General features: G+C 45.5%; 1 protein-coding gene across 1 annotated transcript in view; it reads left to right on the plus strand.

Moving 5' to 3' along the window:
- The window catches only part of ATAD3A (ATPase family AAA domain containing 3A), a 62,143-nt gene that overhangs the window by 28,991 nt on the left and 8,956 nt on the right, over positions 1-24,196 (plus strand). Inside the window, exons 11-15 of the mRNA XM_065421249.1 lie at positions 1,896-2,020; positions 4,841-4,892; positions 5,941-6,011; positions 9,737-9,904; positions 11,807-11,915. Coding sequence (XP_065277321.1) covers positions 1,896-2,020; positions 4,841-4,892; positions 5,941-6,011; positions 9,737-9,904; positions 11,807-11,915 — 525 coding nt within the window. The remainder of the gene's footprint in view (positions 1-1,895; positions 2,021-4,840; positions 4,893-5,940; positions 6,012-9,736; positions 9,905-11,806; positions 11,916-24,196) is intronic.

The raw sequence follows: 24,196 nt of genomic DNA on the forward strand, positions 1-24,196 counted from the left end.
GCTCCATCAAGCTGCTCCTGGCTACCACCTCCTGATGCGGGGCACAGGGGAGGAAGAGGCTCTCTACTTCTTTCCTACACTCACCTGAGCCCAGAGGTGTGTGTGGAACAGACGGTTGCTCATGCTTATGCCTCCTGCAAAATGTTTATTGTGACAAAGTTCCTGTGTGTTGGGGCAGATGGAACCCTCGACCAAGCCCTCTACGGCTCTGACACGGGCAGTTGCAGGCTAAATCCCCACTGGCATCCTGTAGTCAGGTAGAGGGGATGTTTAAATTGGGAGTTAATGTCATTGTCTTTAAATCATGAGTTGAGGACTTCGGGAACACAGCCAGAGGTTAGGGGTCTGTCAGGAGTGGGTGGGTGAGGTTCTGTGGCCTGTAATGTGCAGGAGGTCAGACTTAGATGATCATGATGGTCCCTTCTGGTTTTAAAGTCTATTGCTCCAAAGCTGGGGGGACAAAGGGAGGTTCTTCTGGTGCTATAATTCCACCCTGCGACGACACAGCGTCCTAAGCAACTCCATTTGGCATGAAGCCATGCTCCATAAACATTGTCTCTGCGTCCTGTCAAACCCACCTGATGGATCAGCTGGCATTCTGCACAAGCACAGCAGATTTTCTTACTTTCAGGTTTATGGGAGAAATTCCCGGCCCACTCCAAAGGCTTCTTTATGAAACCCTTTACTTGGCAGTCACCAGATCAATGACTTGAGTCAGGCTTTAAAAACAGCCTCCAAAAGGGAAGGCAAAGTTCCATAATTTAGGCTGAATGCTAGAGAAGTTAAATAATCAACAACAATCCAGGTTTTTAACTCCATCAGCAAATAGAGAAATGCAGAGCTTCGTCCCTTCTTGTTTGTATCACTCTAACCCCTAAAAGACCTAGTTGAGATTAGGGCCCCATCTTGTTGCACAGACAGGCAAGAAACAGTCCGTGCCCTGCAGAGTTTACAGTCGAAACAAACAATGCAGAGAAAGGGATACAGAGTGTAATCAGAAGGTGGGAAACTGAGGCTCAGAAAGGTTAAATGAGTTGCCCAAGGGGAGGGAGTCTGGTGTCCTGTTTTTAAAAAACATGGATGTCAAATTGGAAGGGGTTCAGAAGAGCTACGAGAATTATTTGAATTCTGGAAAATCTGCTTTACAGCTGAGAAACAGAAGAAGCTCAATCTATGTAGTTTCTCCAAGAGAGAGAAATGACTTGATCAAGATGTATAAATACTTAAATGAGAAGAATTTTTTGTGTCTCTAATCTAGCAGACAAAGGCATAACATGATCCCCGGTTTGGAAGCTGATGCTAGATACATTCAGGCTACAATTAAAGTGTAAATTTTTAACAGGCAGGGGTAATAACCATTGGAACAGCCCACATCACTCGGTCTTTAACTCAAGACGAGATGTCTTTCTAAGATATGTGCTCCAGCTCAAGCAAAAATTAGGGACTTGATGCAGAAATCATTGGGTGGAATTCTCTGGCCTGTGCTGTGAAGGAGGTCAGACTATAGGATTATAGTGGTCCCTTCTGTGCCTTAAAATTTGTGAATCTGGATGTCCTGAGTCTGCCTGCAAGGTTATCCAGTCTTCCTTCCCCTTAAAATATGCTAACGTGCCCCTCTGTGATTTGAGAGCGTGGTTTAATACAACTTGTACTTTCATTTTTCATCAGCACAGTAATTCGCAAGCATTAATACTCTCAACCAGGTGAGGGGGCGGTATTCTGAGGATTTTACAGATGGGCAAATGAGGTGGAGAGGCTCTGACATATCCCAAGCCATAGAATGTCAGTAATTTAACACCCTCTTGCCACCTCATTGCTCTGTGCTCTTGAATAGTGAATGAGAACATCTTAATCACCACTCACACCCTCTTTTCTCTTCCCTCTTTATTTTCCAGAAATTAGCCATGCATTCAGGCATGGATTATGCCATCATGACAGGTGGCGATGTTGCCCCCATGGGGCGGGAAGGAGTTACTGCCATGCACAAAGTCTTTGACTGGGCTAACACAAGTAAGAGAGGGTAAGTAGGAGTTCCTCTGGCATCTGAGCTTTGCATAGATCCTTTACCTTGCATGGGGGACCTAGTGGAATGGGAGCACGTAATGACCAGGCATTTGTGAATCATAGGGTATGTCTGTACTTCAGTCACAAGGTGTGATTGCAACTTGAATGGACATACCCGAGCAAGCTTTAATCTAGCTAGCCTGGATCCTAGGCCAGTAAAGCTGAGGCAGCAGGAGCTTCAGTGAGCACTGTACAAGCCTGCCCAGGACCGCGGGTAATTCCTCATGGGGCTAGCCTGTGCTGAGGCTTTGCTGCTCCAGGACCTGAGCTGTTTAGATTAAAGCTAGCTCAGATACGTCTACTTGAGCTGCCGTCACACCCTGTGATTGCCCTAGAGATGTACCCACAGATGCTTCTGGGTAGAAACTGTAATGGAACAGGGGTTGCGTTAGCCATCCCCTATCATACCTTTTAATACTGACCTGCAATGGGGTGCCCTCTTCGGCTGCTTAATGATGTATAAAGGGCTGAAAAAGTTCTTCCCCTCCTGGCCCCCACTCATGGAAAAAGAATGTTCTGCTTGCTCTTTACCTGAGACTTCTCAGGGTTGTCAGCGCTTGCCTCCCCTGGTCCTATCTGGGTGTTTTCATAGAGGAATGGAGAACTGGAATGGCAGCTCTCTCATTTCCCAGTTGAAGAGGTGGGAGTGGTAAATCCCGGAGAACTTTTCTCCTAAGTGCGTCAGTGGTTGGAATTAAATAAATGTTAACAAAAATTGAGACATGACCAGGTTTTAAAGAGCCTGTCTAATAATGCCCCCCCCCCTTCCTGTTGCTCAGGTTTCAGGCTGTTGGGGTGTCATGATCCTCCTGCTTGTCTGGTTAGTTCTCCAATGAGCTTCCAGCAAAACCAGGGTATTCTATTCTTGATGTTTGTAACAATCCATTCAAACACATTGACATTCATCAAGAAGCAAAGCACAAACACTCTCTGCCTTTTCAAGACCCCTTTAAAACAAACACTCTGGAGTGGTTCTTTCATTCAGACTAAATCCCCCCTCTTGAGTCTTGAGAGAGGACCTAGCTAAGCTATTTGTGGTGATGTGAATTGCTTCATGCGAGCTGCAGGACAGCATGAAGCTGATACCACCCTTCTATGTGCACCCTTGTCCCCTCCCAGGCATATTAAAATCTAATAGAGGGCTGGGAGCCATCTCATTTTGCTCCTATGCTACTTTGCAGGATGTATGGAGAGGGCTAATGGGTGATTTATGTGCCCTGTTATTGGTTCAGACAGACATTCTCTTGCAGTGTCCATATTGATACTCTGGTGCGTTCATCACCAAAATGTTTTAATTTGCTCCTAAAAGTTGCTATTTAAAGCTTGCAAAATAAACTTCCTTTGGAAGAGTTTGCAGCCTCCATTTTGAGGAGCTGGAAGGCAGAAGGCATACAGTTTTTAAGAAAATAGACTGGCATAGATGTGAAGTTACTCCACTGCATACAGTGTGCTGGAAAACTGGCCATCTGAGAGAGGGCTGGAGGAACCTCAGGCTGCTTTCCATAGGTTTGGATCATTTTTCCTACTGTCAGTAGGCAGCTACTGTTCTGGAAAGGGGACGGGGGGTGTCAGGGGGAGAGGAGAGATGAGGTTTCCACCTCTAACACAGACTCCCTGTCAGAACACCACATTTCACAGCACTAGTTGGTCTGGAATTTGAACTTGCACACTTGATCTATCTCAAGGCTGCACCCCAGAAATAGTAAATGGAAAGGTTCCAGAGATGTATCCGTGCATGTTCTTGGAGCAGCGCTCACAAGCTTTTAAACAGTTTCCATCCGGTGACATGCGTTGCCTTTCAGAGTTGTAGTTTAGCTGTTGCCTCCGCTAAGCTGCCAGTATTTGGAGGCAGGGGCAGAGGCAACTCTTAAGAAACTGTTCTGGTGGGAAAGAGCAGCTGAGACGATTTCCAGGGAAGCTGGAGTTGGGTAAAAGGTTTTTGTTTTTTTTCCAAAAAGGCACTTGGATCACTTGAAAGGAAGCAATATCTGTTGTGTTAGATAGATGAGAACATAATACATTGGCCTCCTCTCTTTACCCTGCGGGGACCAGAAATCTTGGGTTACCAAGGCATTTATTTTTCTGAATTATTCATTGGCTTTACCTGGAGGAATGAATAAATAATAAAACCATTATTTCCAGCTGTATGTTCAAAAAAATTAATAAAGAAGGGGGATGGGGAAAATACCACTAGCTAGTGGGGGAAATTTTTATTCCATGGCTGTGACCCAAAAGTCACATTGGTAAAATAACAGCAGCCGTAGCCATGGAATTTTTATATGGACTATACTGTCACCGGGGCCTGTTGTGTTTTTGGGTTTCTGCCTAGTGCCCTGAGCTGTGCATTTACTTAGTGTACAGATGCTAAAAGAGCACCTACCCTACTTAATTCCTTGAACATCACTCAAGTGCAGCTGTACAATTTAGGATTATCCACTCCCACTAAACCATGCGACTCGGACCCCCACCAGCTGTTCCCCACACCCTCCTGTTTTCAAACATCTGGAGAAAAAAAGATAAGCTTTGCAATGTGCCCTGAAAGTTCTCCAACTCAGGCTATTTCTGAGCAATGGGGGACAAATTCTAAAGCTAGGGGACCCCGCCAACAGCCCCTCCCCATATACACTGGTGGAGCTTCAGCTTAGACACCTCTGATGATTAGGTCTGGGGAAAGAGGAGCCCTAAGCCAGTTAGGGTGCTCTAGATCATTTGCCTTCTTCCCTTGCTGTATCTGTCTCCCTGTGTCTCTACTTGTTTTGTTTTTTTCCCTTCACAGCCTCTTGCTGTTTGTAGATGAAGCAGATGCATTCCTACGGAAGAGGGCAACAGTAAGTGCTTTTCCCTGCAACCCCCATCTGTGTGTGGCAGGGGTCGGTCACTCAGCCAGCAGCTTTCTCGATTAACCCGACTAGTTAGCCTCGACAGGCAAAAATGATTAAAACTGGCAGGTGCCCTACTGCTTACATCATTAAGAGACTTGGAGAGGAGAAATTACCCTCTTGCAGCTGTGTGGGGCAAACATTGCTCAAGATTGACTTGGGAATTTGTTCCTTCCTCCATCGAGCAGTGGGAGGTGGGTAGCGTGAGCTGTAGCGTTGGACAGCTTGCAGGTGGCTGGGTGGTAGGAGAGAAAATGAGGAATTAAAATGACAGGAGGCAGCGGAAACATGGTCCCACTTTTCACTGCTGTGCCCCTGCAGCTGTGTTTTTTACCCTAGCAAGTGGCTGACTTGGACTCTTGTCAGAGCTGAGTTGTTTTCCACAGCACTAACAAAGCTGCGCCAAAAAAAGCCACACATTCCTTTTTGCCTGTTTAAGAACAATTCCTGGTGCTGTGCGTTGAAGGCAAATCTCATCTTGCCCCTAGGCCCAGCACTCAGAATCCAAGTGATCTGTTTAAAGAGTTTTCACATCCAGCCCTGGAGAAACCATATTAATACATATGCAAGGGAATCCTTTTCTCATTGCAGCTTTTTATTTCCTTCCTTTCAAGTACCTAGATAGAAAGTGAAAGCTTCCCTTTGACATATTATTCAGCCAAAGGCAGCATGGTCCAGTGGATAGAGCACTGTATTGGGAGCCACGAGACTTGGGTTCTATTCCTGGCTTTGCCACTGGTCTGCTTGGTAACCTTGAGCAAGTCACTTCACATCTGTGTTTTCTCCTTCCCACTCTGTCTTGAATAGGTAGACTGTAAGCTCTTCAGGGCAGGCACTCACTGTATGTGTACAGTGCCTAGCATAAGGGGCCCTGATTTCTTGCAGGGCCTATAAGCACTACCATAACAACAGAAAAATCACCATTTATATTTGCAAAGGTTGCAGCCCATCCTTGACCACCAGGTGAGTGACCCTCCTCTGAAATGTATCTTTGCAGGAGAAAATCAGTGAAGACCTAAGAGCGACATTGAATGCATTTCTGCACAGGACGGGACAGCACAGCAACAAGTAAGAACCCAGTCTCTGTAGTGCAATAACTCATGTTCAGTAAAAGCAGGCAGAAGTCTCTCTAGCATTTTTGCCTGGTGCCAGGGTATACAAGTTGAGATGGTCATTGGAAGTTAGACCTTTGATCTCCTCCATCAAGAGATACAAAAATCTATACTGAGCAAACTGAGTGACTTACTGCATCTTAAAAATAACATAAAAATTCGGTCACCTGCTTCTCTTTCCTTGGAGACAGAAAAGAAGCTTGTAAGTGTAGTGCACGAGTGGAGACTCCAGTTTTTCAAACTTGGAGGCTCTTTGAGTGCCCCAGGAAGTGGTTGAAGGGAGCCTGTACAGACCTCGTTGTAATATCCGGTACAAGAGACTGAGCAGTCCTTATCCTTGCAGATACTACCTAGGGCTCTGTTTTAGCACTTGAGGTGCATTGCGCAGCCTTCACTGAAACGGGTAAGGGCAGTATATGGGTCTGTAGATCGCCTTGAAGGAAGCAGAAGCACAGACTTTCCCCTTCTTGGGCAGTTAGCATTTCTGCTAAACCAGTCCAGTCTGGATTCCTGGACGTCCGGGTCACTAAAGCAGGTGGTAGGCTTGCATTCGGGTGTGTGTTTGAACCCTTTTAACAGGACTCCCTGGTGCCTGTTTGACCTGCAGCTCTTTCACTGTTCTAGTGCCCCCTCTGACCATGTGCCCGAGGGGTGAGCATCTCTCTCGTGTGCCTAAAGCTGGCCCTGTTCTCACTTCTGAGCAAGCTGTCTAGTGGATTCAGTATATTTGTACTCTCTACTGTAAATACACTTAGGAAACCCAGAGCTGTTCTCTAAGAGCCTGTCAGGTACGTCCACAAACGCAGATTATTGTTTGGTGTTCTTGTCAAATACGTGTGCATATGAATTGTCTTGGCTGTCATTCATCTTGTGCCCAGTTTCTGTGTAGTCAGCATTTCCTGCCCGGAGAGCACCGCTTAGCTTAATGGGAATCATTTCCCTGTGATCATCATGGTCACATGAAGATGATTTTTTCCCCCTTTAAAGTAATTTTTTACTTGGTTCTTTGCCAAGTCTGCTTGATGATAAAATTTCTCCTTTTATAAAGGAGCCAAGTCAAAAATCGCCATCTCCTTTCTCAGTGCGGGGAGGTCAGATGCCCAGTGATTAAAACGTAATGAAGGACATAGATAACGAACTGCACATTGTTATGGTAACGCTGTGTGATTGGTTCAGGACACTAGCTGGAGTTTTTCTCCCAGAGGCACTCCCAGGACTCTCATTCGCACCGATGAGAGCCTATAGTCTGCCAAGTTTATTGTTTATGTATGTTGGTCACCCTTAAACTTTTCAGTTGCCTTAGAAGGGTGGGAATGTGGCCCACTGCATAGGGCACTGAAGCACAAGACATGAAAGCTGGGTTCTGTTCCTGGCTCTCTTTGGTCTTGGACAATTCCTGTGCCTCGGTTTCCCCAGCTGTAAATGGAGATAATGATTCTTGTCCTCTTTTTCTGAAGCACTTTGAAAAGCTCTAGCAACGCAAAGAATTTAAGCACAACTAGTCATAAGAATTAACCAGGGCTACCTCAGGATTTCCCAGAGGTATGGCAGTAGAATGAACACTGCACATACTGAGTGGGTGTAATGTTGTTTTAAAGCAAACCTGCAAAGATTTAAAGGGTGACAACTGATCAAATCTAGCCATCAGGTCACTTAACAGAACTGTCTTTTACCCTATGCCCTGCCAAAGCAATTGAGCTCAGCAAGGGAGCTCTGCCAGAAGAAGCCCCAGGACTCAGGATTAATAGAGTGTGTTGCAGCTCAAGATTTATCGTAGCTATTTCCTATCTTTCCTCCCAAGGAGTGAAGCGCTTTGCAAACCTTATGGCTCACGATTCCAAGGATAAACTGAAGCCTGGCGTCAGAGTCACAATCACACTGCGATCCAGCGGCAGGCGGGGAATGGTTCATACCAACCCCTTGCTCTAGCTCCCTTTTTGAGGTGCATTGGGCAGAGCTCTGGAGAAGCTTCTTCCAGTGCTTGCTGGTCCCGTGCTCCAATCCAAATGGCCAGCTCCTCATTTTGATGAATACTTAATTCGCCCATGACTCCTGCAGTGAACCATTCTAGGAAAGCGAACGTCTCCTGTTGATTTTGTGCACTGCTTAATTTTCAGAGATTCTCACTGCAGCTTTTTTAGAGAAGTCCTCCCTGCCAGCGATATATGGGGATTTTGTTCGGTAACTCTAGTACCCCATGTAAATACACCAGTGTCAGTGGGACCCTGAGGAGTTCTGTTACGTAGCAGGAACTGCCTTCAATGAGTGCTAGGTTTTATGTAGCCGATCTTCGCTTCCCCAAAGGACGTATTGGGAAATCTCAATGTTGGGTACCTGTTACTAACATCTCCAAGCGACTTCCTCCACTCCCTTCTCTCGAGCTGTCTCACATAATCTTCCCCCTCGCCAAGGAAACACCTTTGTCTAGGAAGGCCCAGCTGTGCTTCCACCATGGCTCAGGGGAATGCCAGTGTGACTTTTGGGCCAGAGAAGTGATCTTTACAAATAAATGTGAAGAACATGGCCCCCGGCAGGCCTGGATTTCAACAAGCGGCAAGAGGGTCAATATTCCAATAGCTGCTGTTAAAAGCCCATTTCAAATTATACTGCACCATTAAGCCAGTAGCATCAATTAATGCACTAAAGCGAAATTGGCATGGGGAGAGCACATCATCACAAAGCGAAAAAGCAGCCGCTCTGTTTTCAAAATGCAAATTGGGAAGCGACCAGAAAGGGAGGGAGAGGGCAAGAGCGGGGTAGGTAGCTGGAGCAGTGTGCTGGGGCAAGAGGAGGGTCAGGTCAGCCTGCCCATTCTTGGACACCTGCTTCCCTTAGGTGCGCTGGAAAGGCTGGGCTCTCCCAGGATGTTCGCACTGAAGGAAACACCGTCTAGCATTACCCAGCTTTAAATCAAAAGCAGTTTCCCTGCCACTTGCAGTCTCCCTGCTGTTAAATGTTTCCATCTTTTAAAAGGAATTAGTGTGCCTGCAAACTGCTGGCTTCTGGGCCCTAGAGACCCAAATCCTCCTGTCACAAAACGCGTGCAGCCCCAGCAGTGCAAGCCTTCCTTGTGTGCCATTCCCAGTGTCACTCCCCTCGTGCAAGGGGGCGCGCCTACTGCCAAGATGGCTCTGTTCAGTCCTTGGGGCTTCCACTGAAAGGGCCAGCAAGGGCTTTTTGTGGGGTGGACATGCGCGCACTGGGAACTGGACTGAGGCTGCCCCCCCCAGCTTGTTTCATTTAAGCCACCAGACTGCTGCTAGAGGGTAAGAGCTTTCAGGTGTGATGGAATCTGTCCCCTTGCCAGACCGGGGCCTGTCTCTTGCTTTGGCTCGTACAGGAGATATTGGTGGTGGTCTTGGGGGGGGCTCATGCTCCAGCCAGCTGCTTCTGCACTGATGCGACAAGCCTCTTTCCAGCCCGCATCCGTCACTGTGATAGCGATGCCAATACCACTTTCCGCATTGCGAGTAGACCTTCCCTGGAGCATTAGATAGTGGGAGAAGATGGGCTTGGGGAGCTTGAAGGAAGAAAGATTACCGCACGTGGGCTCTGTATGGTGTGCAGATCTCTGGGCCATAGCAGTCATGAGTCATCGTATTGGATCTGCATCCATGGGTGTCTTTCTCACTGATCTCACCTCCTGTCTCTTCCTTCCTCCCCCCTCCCCCCCGCGTCCAGGTTTATGCTTGTTTTAGCAAGCAACCAGCCCGAGCAGTTTGACTGGGCCATCAACGACCGAATCGATGAAATGGTGAACTTTGACCTACCGCAACTACAAGAGCGGGAGCGTCTGGTGAGGATGTATTTTGATAAGCACGTCTTGAAGCCTGCCACAGAGAGGAAACAGTAAGTATCCTATCCTCAGAGCAGTGGGGTCATTGAAGGTTTTGTCCTTGTCATAGAAAAGCTCTTCCTTGATAAACATCACTGGAGACCAAAGCCCTCTTCCCAGCCAATTGTGCCTATTGGTCTGAAGGTGGATTCCTCTGGGCTTCAGTAGTGTTTGTGCTGCGTAATGACCATTAGGCTTCCTTTGCCATCATTCGAGAGTGTCCCCTGCTCTTCAACAGAATTGGGGTAAGGGACGGGTAACATACCCTGGTGACAGTGATTAGGCTGCTGGTGTGCAGACACCACTGGGGAAAATGCTGACCAGTATTGCCTCATTTCCTTGTACTCCACCGTCTGTCTGTCTGTAGCCATCTGTTGTGTCTTGTCTTAGACTTAGGTTGTAAGGTCCTTGGGACAGGGACCATCGTTTTGTTTTGTTTGTACAGCACCTTGCACAATGAGGTCCATGACTGGGACATATAAGTGCTATGATAATAGGGGATACTCTGTCTTTGGCATCCCAAGTCTCACTCCTGTTGGGTTCATTTTAAAGCAGTATCACTTGCTTTTAGTGACACACAGTGCAATGCATGTTAAAATCAGGCCGAGAAGATGTAACTTCAAGTTTTGGTGGGCTTGGGGCATATCCCAGTCTGTCAGAGTTCTTCTCCCTATTTTCCTCCCAGAATAAGCATCTCTTGTTAGTGACTACAATCAGGAGATAATTAGAGAAGGGGGAAATGGGGCAAAGTGAAGGCAGAAGAAATATTTCCTAGGCATTGACTTAATTTCGAGTGTGCCCTCTGCTATCTTAAGAAGTTGATTCCAGTCTTCGTTTGCTAGCCAAACATTTATACTTCATTAAACTGTGGGGTTTGTGTCTTTATCCACTTCTGAGAGTTGCAGGGGGAATAGTGAGCTGCAGACTCCCTATTGTGAAATACCCATATTGCAGTTTGCACGCATTGCTCCTAGAATATAACTTGCTTCCAGAACACTTCTCGTTCAGCGTCTAATTCATAGTTACACAATGTCTTATTCCTAGCGGCTCCTCTGAGAATCTCCCCTCTTTGCCCTTCTTACTGCAGTCATGGGGGCGGGAGTCAGCATGCTACGGACTGGGGTAAACTGGGGCTTGGAGACAGTCAATCACACAGGATGCCAGTGGCAGAGCTGGGGGTAGAACCCAGGTCTCTTGATTCCTAGTCCTCTGCGCACTTTGTATTGAGCTGTCTTTTGTCCTTCCGGCGCCCAGCCCACAAATGGGCTAGAGATTCAGCCTCACGGCAAATCCCCCTTTTTTCTTATTGCTTATGAAACGCTGGAACATTTGGCTTAGACCTCATGAAGAGAAGTGGAAATTTTGCCAGCAAGAGGGGAAACGCTAATTAATGAGAGAAGAGCTGATGACCAGCTGTGACAATCAAGAGTTCACTGGGGGGCCAGTTTGAGCCTTTGTTTCCTAATTTCCAAAATAGAGCTGCTGCTGGGAGATAAAATTGCTCGAGTATTGATTGTTGACCAGTGCAGCAGCCACCTCTCCGTTATTTTCAGCCAGTTCCTGGCCCCTTTGCCGGACTCCACTCCCTCAGTTCAGGATGCCCGTGGCCTAATTAACATTCTCGGCAGGAGTCTAAATCAGGCCAGAAGTCTCCCATTGCCTTTGGGAGCCCACCACAGAGGGCTGTGGCTAGCATTAGTCCATGTGCTATTCCTGATCCCGGTGACAGTGAATGTCTCCCCTTTTTGGGGACACAAGCACCCCCAGGCATGCATTCATGCGCTGGCCTATCTCTGTTTCCATTGACTTAAATGGACGCAAGAGCACTTTTCAAAATCCCATCCTCCATTTTTTTTTTTTTTTTTTCCTCCTGATGTTACTGCATGGAAACTAATGCTTGTGCTTCTGACCTTTAGGCGTCTAAAGCTGGCCGAGTTTGACTACGGGGCAAAGTGTTCTGAGATTGCCAAGTTGACGGAGGGCATGTCTGGCCGAGAGATCTCCCAACTCGCCGTGGCGTGGCAGGTAAGCTAGAAGTTGAAGACTGGCATTCTTGGGTGGCTTTTCTTTTTTAAGGAAGGGCTCAACCCAAGTCCATGCTCGAGCGATCAGCTGATGGCAGCTTTACATTTGCGCTAGTGAAATCTCAAATCCTGCCTTTCACATAGAACGTGGGTTGTAGCCCACGAAAGCTTATGCTCTAATAAATTTGTTAGTCTCTAAAGTGCCACAAGTACTCCTGTTATTTAAACTACACTCAGACAGCATGGCTGAAATGCAGCCAGCTCTGGGGTGGATGGCATCAGTCAGCCAGTACCCAGCACACTGCACAGCAGTCACAGAAGGGACACTTACAATAAGCCATTCCCACCTCAACAGCCTGTCAGTTTTTGCATTTCCCTGTGACATTTTAACCCCTCTTGCTGTGTTCTGGGTGTCCTGCAATTGGTTTATCAATACCTGACTTGGAGAAAACTGGCTCAGTAAGGAAGCCTACCAGAGCATGATGATAAATGATCCGTGAGCTGAGAGGAGCAGTGCCCAGTCTTGTTCACACTTGCAAAGGCAAGGGAAAAAAGGGCAGATCTCCAGACGGCCCTCCATACAGAGCAGAGTCAGGGCCCGAAGATGCAGGTCTGGCCAGACACTGGTCTCAATAGAGATGGGTGAAGAGGTTTGTCAGGGATGACAAATGGCCCAAATATTGAGGGGCCAGATTCAGACCTGGTGGAAGCAGATGCAGAGACTTCACTGGAATTACACCCCTTACAGCAGTCAGGAAACAGGTACCCAAGACAGAGCAGGCAGAGTCAGAAAACTATCCGCCTAATGTTTGGTAGCTGTTCCGAAAGCAAAGCAAATACTGCGGTATCCAGGCAGCTTAGAGCCCAAATACGAGATCGTTGAGATGCTGTACAGAGGGCTGATGGTTATCCAGGATCTGGGGTGTCGTACAAGAAGCATATTGAACAGAGTGGAAAGACAGGTGCTGGGGAGACAGCTTTGGTCTCTGCTAGTGGATTTCTAAGTTATTGTTAAAAATTTGAAAATATCTAGTTCATAAGCAGCTATCAGGCAAGTGATGGTGGCTTGTTCTGACATTCTTGCCTCGGGGTGTGAGGGTCCAGGTAGTAGGGGCTGGGCGTGCGTCTGGATTTTTGACATGTGAAAAGTAGCTTTGCTGTCAGTTTTCTGTAGCTCACAAAGACAGCGAAGTGCTTTGTGGATTGTGGCCCCTCCCTCAGACCCCAGTTGTGCTTCCCGGCATCCAACAGAGCACTGCTTTCCTGGTCAGCTCCGCTTATGGGGTCTGGGGATCCACCCAAAGTAATGACAGAAAGATGGTGCACTCTGAAGTGGTCTCGTATGATGTGGCTATGCTCTCCCACACGCCAAGCTTACAGCTGAGGGTTATCTAACATTTCTCTCCGCTTCAGTCAAGCGGGAACGTTGGGAGCCTGACATGGCATCCCATAGGATGCAAAGGAGCGCTTGGTCTTGTGGTGAGGCACTGTGGATGCATTTTTCATCGGTGCTCCCTGTGGATGTGGGCTGGAAGCTCAAGTCTTGATCAGTGTTTCCGGAAGGTGGGGTATTTGAGACCCAAGTACTATGTCATGTGTTAGTGCTAGATTGTTTGGTACTCTGGTGAGACCTCTTTGTATTATGGTGGCCTGTTCATTTAGTCTGGAATAAAACTCCTCCTCTTACCTTCTTCAGAGCACTTTTTAGCCTGGAACCAGAACTGGTCCTGAGACACACTTAGAATACAGACCCACACGAAGCACACACGCCAGCCACATTACCTTCTCCCCTTTCCCTCCATCAGAGCTATGACATGGATTACATCTGTGGCTGATTAAAAGAACAACCCCACGGTGATTTGGCTTCAGCTCGATTCCCTCTTCTCGCTTTGCATTCATGAAAGGAGGCCTTGCAGAATTGCTTTTCTCATTAAAACTTAATTCTTCAGCAGCCACAGTGGCATATGCCAGGGTGGTGGCATAGAGCCTGTTGCACATAAGCAGCTCCCCTGACCTTCTGCTGGGTGTAAATTACAGTAGTCAGAGCAGACAGTCTGTTGCTTTTTTACAGCAGGTGCCCCAAAGCAGAACGCAAAATACACACCTGCTGATTTCTGCGTAAATAAATGTTACTGAGCTGCTGGAATAGAGATTGGAACTGGGTATTTTCCTCTGTAGCATTGGTCTCTTGCTGACGATCTGTATTGCTGTGGCTGTTACTGATAATAAGAAGCCTGTGCCGCCTCCGGATCGGTTAGATACACTGAAGTATAGAAGATTGAACAGACTCCTCTAGCTAAATTCTGCACAGTAACTGAAGTCATGATGGATTTACACCTCGGTGGAGAACTCAGGATTTACAATGTTATGGCCGAGAGCAGACTTTGGCCTTTTAATAGTCAATATGCCATGTACAGATTTAAAGTTACTAAAGAAGAGTTATACAACTTCTCTGAAAGTTACACGTAGTTCAAAAAAGAACTAGATAAATTCATGCAGGATAGGTCCATCAGTGGCTATTAGCCACAATGGGCAGAGATGGCTTCCCTAGCCTTTGTTTGCCAGAAGCTGGGAATGGGAGACGGAGGATGGATCACTTGATGATTACCTGTTCTGTTCATTCCCTCTGGGGCACCTGGCATTGTCCGCTGTCAGAAGACAGGATACTGAGCTAGATGGACCTTTGATCTGACCCACTGTGGCCATTCTTATGTTCTTATCTTGCCTGCTAATGCCACGTGAATAGTTGTTCACTTAGATTGTAAGGTCCTGGGGTTATGGGTACATTTTATGCATCTTTAAAGCAAATGCACACTTATGGCCTGGTGGAAATTAATATATACCAGAAATAATGCCATTTATATAGCTTTTATGTTCTGTATTTTTTTTTTCTGTTGCTAAAGACATCCTTAAGAGCAAAGATTCTGCTTTCATGTAAGAATATCTTCTTGTGCTGAAGTCCTAATCTTCTGGTATTGCATAGTGTGCAAATTGGGAAATCAATGAAAGATTATGATTTTGGATTGAGAATAAGCATCAGGGAAAATAAAAACCAGTTACACCTACGTATTCCTGTCCTTCCTGCATATTTAAAACAGAAGGAAAGGAAATGTAATAAATATTTAAGCAGAATTGTTTCCAAATAGACTATTTGTCTGTTTTGCATGAAACACATGGGATTTAATTTCTAATGGTATTTCAAATTAATGGGAAATCTTGGTACAAAATTATTCTTAAAAGATGTTAGAGCAGACTATAAATCATTTTATTATCCATGTCTCTCAGGACACAGATGAAAATGAAAGCACTGAGCTTATTGCCTTATTTCTTTTAGTGCTGGAATACAAGTAAAAGTTAATTTTTATTTTCTAGTGGGGCATTTGCATTCCTTTCCATGTAAGAAGAATCTAGAGGTGTGTTGATTGAGTTGTATATTGAGACAAGCTCACGATCGCCTGATCTATCTTCCTGTCAGTTTGAAGGGCATTTACCTTGAAATTAACCTGAAAGAGCAGATGTTTGCTGACAGCTCTTTAGGAATAAAATGTGGTAGTCTTGAAAACCATTTTAATTGTATGGCAAGAGGAAATCCTCTAATTTCGGTTAGAGAAATTAGTCAAACGGTCACTGTTTCCAATAAAGGTGTTGTGAGCCTGTGCTCACTCTTGTAATAGGGCCAACCCAATTTTATAGTAACACCTAAAAGGAGAGGGTTTGGGTTTTTTTATACTTTCCAGGCCAAATTTTTAGCCTTCAAGTGTATCATTGCATGTCTAATCTGTACACAATTGCTGTGTTTGCAGCCACAAATTGAGTAATAGCATGCGCAAATGAGACAAGTATTGTGCTCATCATGGGGGTGGGGACTGAGGCACAGAGACAGTGATCTGCCCAGGTCTTGTAACTCCCAGGTTCTTCCTCTCTAACTTCATGCACAGTGCAGTCCTGTTGGCTAAACTGTTCCGCTAGGGGTTTAGGATTTGTGGCCTAGTGGCCAGAGCACAGGACTGGGGCTCAGGAGACTTGGGTTCTATTCCCCGCTCTGCAACTGGCCTGCTGGGTGCCCTGCGGCAAGTCACTTCACTTCTCTGTCTGTTTTGCCATCTGTGAAGTGGAGATGATGATCCCAACCTCCATTGTGAAGTCCTTTGCGACCTACTGATGGAAAAACACTGTATAAGATGTAAGTATTTACTATGCTACTTGAGGAATCGGGTATGAAACCTAATCTTGGGAGTCAGGGAATAAATCTCTTCTCCCACTTATCCCTTCATTCCGTCCTTTTACTCAGTCTGTATCCAGCAATCCTCATACTGGCTTTTCCCGCTTCTCTGTAGCTTGGAGGCAGAGATCAAACCTGTGCTCAGCCTGATGGGCTTTTGACCATCTCCTGGGAAATCTTCCCCGAATTCTCTGCCTCCACAAGCTGATAGTATATCAGGAGCTTATTCTTCCCAATATATTAACCGCGGTTTAGAATATAGTCTAACATCAGAATTGCTGAAATTCACAGATAAGGCTGTCTGCCTGCAAAAGCTCATGTCTCAAAATTACTTTTCTAATAGCTTGGCAAAACAGCAGCTGAAATTAACACATCCTTCCCTCTTCACAACTTCGTCTTATGGGTTTTATTTTAAAAGGAAATAAGCTAGATGTGGAATGAGCCAGACTGATGTAAATCTACATCGCTTCAATGGAGTTACACCAGTCTGTCCAGCTGACTTTTATTTAACCCTCAATGCATCTGTTCAGCCTCGCGCCTTTGGAAATAATTTGTACAGACAGCTCTCAGGAGCAGAACTGAGTGTAGGGATTACACAGGGTTGCTAAGCTCAAGCTAGACTCCCCTACACAAGTTATATTGTGGTGTTAATGATGGAAATTCAGAGGAGTGTACTGTATGTGAACAAAAGGGTACCACAGAGCATTGGGTCAAACATAAAGGTTTCAGTATGTATGATCAGATGCCCAGGAGTTTGGGAGGCCGCAAGAGAACCTATAGAATAGCTAGTGAACAACATAACTTGAGGCATTCTCCTTCCCAATGGCAGCGGTTTACGTTTTCGCATTTTGATCTCTGCTGCGCTGCCCTGCCCCCTGTACTGCTCGCACAGAGGTGAGCCCTCTCACACTCACACCATGTGCTGCAGAATCCCACTCCTGCCACCTTCCTGCTGCTGGGGAGACCATCAAAGCTGCAAGATGGGGCTGTTGTTGCACTTGAAAGGGATAACACCCTTCTCCCTGTAAACATGGGAGTCAATTAGCATCGACTCCCTCCATCGCAAATTACCAAAAATGACTTTGTACAGAAATGGCTGCGTGATCATTTCTACTGAGTGAATAACAATTTGCAGTAAACTGGCAATTTACTTAATAAGATTGGAGTGTGGAGCCTGCTGATCGACCTGATGCTGCCATTCTAATTGAAGTTATTTTGTCTCCCAAACCTGCCCCCAGCGCCTGGATTTGGGCACATGGCTGACTGTTACAAGCTATTAGCTCTAGCTTCACTGGTCCTATGTCATTTTCCATTCTCTTTGGAAATCCCCCATAAAAGGGAGTTCCCAAAGCTGGCTGATTGGATCACTTTGGGAGCTGAAAACCAGTGGTGTACTAGGTTAATTTGTCAATAGTTGGCTGCTGTTACAATTTCACATTGCCATGAAGAAATAAAGTGTGTACAAAGTTTCCCATTTTCTCCTTGAAATGTGGTAACGCTTGGCTCCTAATTAATCCATGCAAACATAACTAATCTTAATGGTGTTAGCCTTGTGTCTCATCTCTCTGTCCCCATATCACCTTCCCAATCTCCTGGGTCCTACAGTTGCAGAAATCTACATGTTCCCAAGCCCTACCTTTTGTTCTGTGGCAATCAGAGCAATTACATACTCTGCTCTCTGTCCGGGATGCTACTTACTCTGTTCCGCTCCTTAATCTTTTAAAATATCAAATGAAGCATCTTCTCCAAAGCAGAGCTCTTCTGCAATTCCACCGTGGGAAGCTTCCAGAAGACATGTTCCCCATGATATTGTTGTATGTTATGGCTGCTACCAGGAAACATCTGGTAGTTCAACTCAAAAGTCAAACATTGAATTAACTTTCCTTTCAGCAGCGTGTTCCTTAGAAATTAGCTGGAATGTGTAACTCTGTGTGTTATGGCTTCATGTTAATGAGCTCAGTGGTGGACATGGGGAGCCTGATTTTTCAGAAGAGAACATAATTGCATGTTTAGTGTGGCGCTCACAATTCCTACAATTGTACGTATAAATTGCATATTCACATGCACAGCTGCTGTCCATCTTCATGCCCAGATACCCAATTTGTGAAGGCAAATGCAGTAATTGTAACTGGCAGTTGTGCACCCAGCTTTGAAAATCAACCTCAGCACGTATATACGTGGGATAGCTGGGCAGGTCAGTGGAAGCTTATAGCTGATTCTACATCCTGAACAAAAAGACAAGTCAGCAGGGTTTTTGCCTTTACTTTCTGACGTGCCTCAGCAATAATTTCACAAGGTGTTAGAAAAAGAATTTCATGCTGTACCTGCCACAGCTTCTTTCCGGATTAATGAATTGGACTAGCGAGAAATTCACAGGTCAAACCAATGCATTTTAAACGGTTAGTGATGTCAACTTAAAAATGTGTCTTAACACTTTCCATCGAAAGTCTGTGTACTTCGTTAGACTCCAAAATGTTGTATACCTAAACTGACCTTATTGCAAGGCAAGAGCTCTTGGCTTTTGTGGCATGTATAAAGTTCATCAAAAGGTGGTTTCTTTCATTGAGTTTAAGCCATGGAGTGTGTGTGTTTTCCTCAGAATACTCAGACATTGTTAGCAGACCAAATGAAATCAAAGAAACTCCCTTTGGTGGTCAATTGTTCTGTCACCAGAAACCATTGGTTAAAAATTGAGCCATATCACACTTGGGTACAGTTAATTTTCTAACATATACATAACTCTTCTGGACATCCCTGTCTAGCACTGGAAAGTGCAGCTTTGAGTTTAAAAAGGTTATCTTCTGACAATTGGGTCACCTGCTCTCCCTTTCCCATAAAGAGGAGGTGAGGTTCTAAGTGATGTTACAACTCAGTGAATGGTTTTAAAAATCAGAGGAGTATTACAAAACCAGCTCAAATCTAGTTTGTCAGTTGCCTTGCTTAGCAGAATAGGTCTACTTGAGAGACAGGGGCAATGGAATTACATGGTTTATTCTGCCTAAGAGTTTGACTCTTGTCTGGATTGCTGGCAGTTTTGGATAAGGGCCCAGTGCACGTACTTCATGACAAACCAGGCCCAAGTTTTGTAGCAAGAACGCTGAGTTTTGCAGCACTCTGCAGCAGGCTGCACCTGTGTCAGCTACGTTTGAATGAAGTATTGAGATTTTGAAGGCCTTAAGTATGAAGATAAATACCATCAGTGCAGTATCCCATTGTCTGTTTTGATAGTAAATCCATTTATTTTTTGCTGTCCCTGCACTTGCAGTCTTTGATCTTCCTGGAGACTTTTGTACTGACCATGCAGAACTGCACTGGAGAAGTTTGGGGTGGAAGCAGAGAGTAAGCTAGAAGTGGTTTGGCAGCTGAGCAGGAGATAGGTTGGGATTTTTGGCACCCAGAAAGGCATGGGAGTTGATCCAGGTTTGTGGGACCAGCACATCAGCTGGATAATTCTGCAATGGTAAGTCGTCCTCATTAGACTTCAAAAGGAAAGCCCCATTGATATGAAGAGGGCCGTTCACACCTCCCCAAACTGTTGTTTCAAGATACCTAGAGTTTTGTGCTGGTTTTTAGGGCTGGCTTCTCAAACCACAAGGGCTTGAAATGCTTTTTTTTTTTTTTTTTAAACTAAAGCTGAGATTGTGAAGCACAGTTCTGCAGCAAGGGGTCGATTCAGCAGCCAGTTCTGGGGCCCTCACGCTGCAGAGTATACAGAGACCTGGTTATGGACCAGTCAGCGGTGGAGAGACTGAAAATGCGTTGCAGACATAACACTGTTGGCTGGAGAGCGGTACGGCTTGCATTCTTTATTGCATATTGCCTCAGATCATCTTCAGCCAGCCATGTAGGGAAAGGCGTAATTGAGAACGCCATCACTTTCTTACACATCACCACAACTGCCTGCTCTCGGCGATTGGTTTCAACTCAGATCAGTCATAGCGCTAAATAATAAATCGTATGTGGAAGCCAGGTGTTGGGATTACTTCATTAGCTGCCAAGCAGCTTTCTTCATACCTAGTAACTTCTAAATCACTCAAGGATTTTTCCCTCTCCCCCTGAAAAATGAGTGATCAGTACTATTGTTGGTCATTCGGTTAAAAAGGGCTGCAGGGCCTCTTTATGAAGTCATCTGTAGTGTGCTCTTAGGAAGCCTTATGCAATGCCTCAGCTAGGCTTCCTTTACAAGATTAAAGGCTGAAATATAGCAGCCCCAGTTACAGTCTTCTCCTTTCCCCTTGCCCCCTTGGCAGTAAATCAGCTCCTCAAGTTGAATTTCACACTCTCTTCTCCACTGTCAGCCAAGTGAATTAAAGGTCATTGTTTTAGATGGGCTGCCTGCACTCAACTCAGATGTACTTGCACAACGGTCTTACAAGCGTCTCATGAACCTAGCAACTCTGGCACGCAATGTACTTGCCTGCCCTTCGCATAATGAAGTGAATGGTATTTTATTCACCTAGCAAACACTTTCTTACCCTGGGAGTTAAATTTTGCAAAGCTGCTGCAGCACTGGGATATTAAGACTTTTATAAGCCAACTGCGTGTTCAGTGAAAAGGGAGAGGGCTTGAACTGGAATTGGGGGCGGGGGGGGGGGTTCCGTAATAGTTTGTACTAGGGGAAGAGATGACAAGTCTGTTTGCTGTTCTACTTGGGGGGAAGGGATAGCTCAGTGGTTTGAGCATTGGCCTGCTAAACCCAGGGTTGTGAGTTCAATCCTTGAGGGGGCCATTTAGGGATTAGGGGCAAAAATCTGACTGGGGATTGGTCCTGCCCTGAGCAGGGGGTTGGACTAGATGACCTCCTGAGGTCCCTTCCAACCCTGATATTCTATGATTCTACTGGTAAACCCCAAAAAAGCATTCCTTCTATGAACCGCTGCTGGAAGCATTGTTTGTGCAGGTAGAGGAAGAAGGTGAAAGCGAGCTGTTCATATGCGGAACAGTACCAGATCCACACTGGACCTGGGAGATGTAACTCAAACGAGCCAGGAAGCAGCTAGTCTTCTCCTAGTGGAGAACTGTCGTGTTTCAGAAATCCTTACACAGAATTGGCATCATTCAGCACGAGTGTCCATTTTGGCTTAGGAGGCCCACCAGTGCAGTATCTGGAACGTTGCATCTGGTTGGAAGGGGGGGGGGGCACTTCCACAGCCTCATGTTCTACTGATGTCTTGACAGGTATTTCAGCCTCTTCATGAGCAATAAAAGTCATCCCTCCACTAATCCCCAAATCTAAAGAAAGGAAACCTCTTTACTCCCACACACGTGTGTCTGCATGAGGAAAAATAAACACAATCACTATGCTGGTAGTAATTGTTCAGAGCTATAGTTACCCTGTCTTGCCCGTGTAATTGGTGAGAGCACTTTTACTGGTTTTTTGGTATAACTTTTTAAAGAAGAAAGCCAGTAGTGTCAAGTTCACAACAATTTGTACAGCACCTAGCACATTGGGGTCCTGCTCCGTGACTAGGACTTCTAGGCGCTGTGGTAATACAAAATTCATCCTAATACTCCAAATCCTATAAGCTGGTTGCAACCTTCTAAAGTCAACTTCCTCTACGCTGCTGCAACACATTGCTTTTAGAATCCACCTTTTAGCAACCGCACAGACACTTACAAAGTTCATGTGCAATTCATCCCTGCTGAGAGCCACTTGTTCCTGCTGCCTTTCAACCAGCAGATAGCATTTCTACCTTCTGATCCACTTGAATTGCTGTACACATTATTTGGGCTCAGAGGCAACTGCTCATGAGTGCTGTTGACAGTCTTCTTACTTCATTTTTGTCTGTCTGTTTGGGATTCAATAAATCAATTTGCTGGGGTAAATTTTTCATTCCTGCTGTGTGCCAACTCTCACATGGTTACAGAATACAGTGAAAGCTGAGACCTTGGCTATGATGACAAGAAGTGGTTGGCTTATTATTTGAAGGGGCAGATACCTATCCAGCAATCTTAAGTGGTTTGGATTATGGCTGTTACTTTCCTGATCAGGAGGCTTAATAAGGTCAGTCCCCAAGTCTTGTCTGTACATGGGATTTAGCAACTGGTGGACAGCAACCAGTGAGTTTTTATGTATATTACAGTGGTGCCTAGCTGAGATTGGAGGCCCCATGGCGCTAGGTGCTGTACATAGTTCCTGAGGAATTTACAATCTAAACAGACAAAGGATGGGCGGAGACGGTCACAGTAGTGGCAGAGCTGGGGATAGATCCCATGTTTTCTGGGTCCCAGACCTGTGCTGTGTCTACTAGACCACATTCTCTCTGCTTGTAAGCAGGCACGCTCACCCAGTAAATGGTAAGTTTCCTTGTTCACACTTGGTTTTCTCAGGGCAGCTACATGGGCTGCTGCCCACCTACTGTGAAATCCCAAGTCTAGACTTAGAGCCCTTGTCTTGAGCTGTCTTGGAGAGAGTCATAGTGTTATGGAGAGACACAGCAAACCTTTCATTGCGACAGGTTTCTTAATTTACTTGATTTAAAAAAAAAATCCACCTTATTAACGCAGGTGAAGCAGCTTGGTACCAGGCATTTTCTGTAATGAATGGTTGCAGTTAATGGCCCTCAGCTTTTCATGAAGCCATCAACTCTCCCAGCCTTCATTAATTCCCAGGAATGACCTCTGCGTCCATCATTTATTCTTTAAGTGATCTTGAACTAGCATACCAAGGGAGGGAAGGTACAGTACCTTGATTTCCTTAGTGCCATTATCCTAATTACTTCTGTAAAATGTACATCCCAGCAATAGCTCTATTGAAACAAAACAAGCAGTCATGCAAAATGACAGCAGTTAAATTCGTATCTGCAGATTTCACAGTATACAAGGCATTTGGAAGATCGGAGGGTTGCTGAGATTCAAGGGGAGGAGAAATAAGCAGGATATAAACTATTCGGGTACAAACGCTGCATGGCATTTAGAGAAATGTGATCCAAACAGTCCTATGGATAAATGGTGGCATGAGTTAAAGCCCCAGGCTTTCTGGTGAAGATGCCGATCACGGCAAGGATAGGGTCACTAATTCAGTTACATCCCAGTGCACATCGCGAAATCTCCACCCAGTTGACCAGACATAGGTCTCTTGAGAAGAGAGGTCTGGGTATGGTGCATTGGCAGAGCTGTGTCAAGGACTGGGATTCTTGCACTGAACTTTTTCTCCTTGACTCCTAGCTCGTTTTGTTTGTTTGTTTCCCCATGAGCATCGATTTCAGGAGCTTTCAACTCACTGTGTGTGTGTGTGTGTGTGTGTGTGTGTGTGTGTGTGTGTGTGTGTAAAAGGCTTTCATGCCACAATTTATCATAGCAGAGGGTTGTGCCTTACAAAAGTGTTTATTTCAGGCTCCGCCATTGATGAACATTGGAAAGTTACTTAAGCTTTTTCTGTTTTTGCTTAACCTGTCTTTGGATAAAACACTTGAGATCCATGGATGAAAACCACTATATCGGTACCTGTTGTTGTTGTACCCTAAGCGGGTTTTTAACTAAAGGAAGGTCTTCTAAACCTAGCTGATCTTTTGGGATGGTATAAGTATAGTAGATCTGTATCAGCCTTGAAGGAGGAGTCTATGGTGGATAATGCCCTTTCCCACAAGTGAAGGATTTAGCTTTGTGTACTGTATTGAGACACAGTAATCAAGTTTCCGTCATGCAGATAAAATTAACCCAAACCACTGCATCTAGATAAGAAGTCAGCTCCCAAACTCTCTCTTGCCTGCCCTTTGTGGACAGTCTGTTCCTTGACTGCATTTCCCTTTCCCTTGTGGTTCAACCTAAGGTAGTAGAGAAATTAAACACCGCTAGGCCAGACCATTTAGGGAGGTCTCTAGTATTAGGTGACATTACAGCCCATAATACCCTTGCATAGTTGCTCATACTAATCCCTTCATTGCTGAATTCTTTGTTACAAAATGTGTTGCATAGGCAAGGTTAAGGGGGGAGATGCGGAACCTACTGTACCTAAAAAACAAACAAAAAAACCAAATATGTGGCTATGGTCAGAAAATAACTCCCAAAGAACAGCATCTTTTTGAACACCAGCAAGTCTTTATTTTAGTCATCTGTGA

This window comes from Emys orbicularis, chromosome 22 (assembly GCF_028017835.1).
Source record: "Emys orbicularis isolate rEmyOrb1 chromosome 22, rEmyOrb1.hap1, whole genome shotgun sequence".
Lineage (NCBI taxonomy): Eukaryota > Metazoa > Chordata > Testudines > Emydidae > Emys > Emys orbicularis.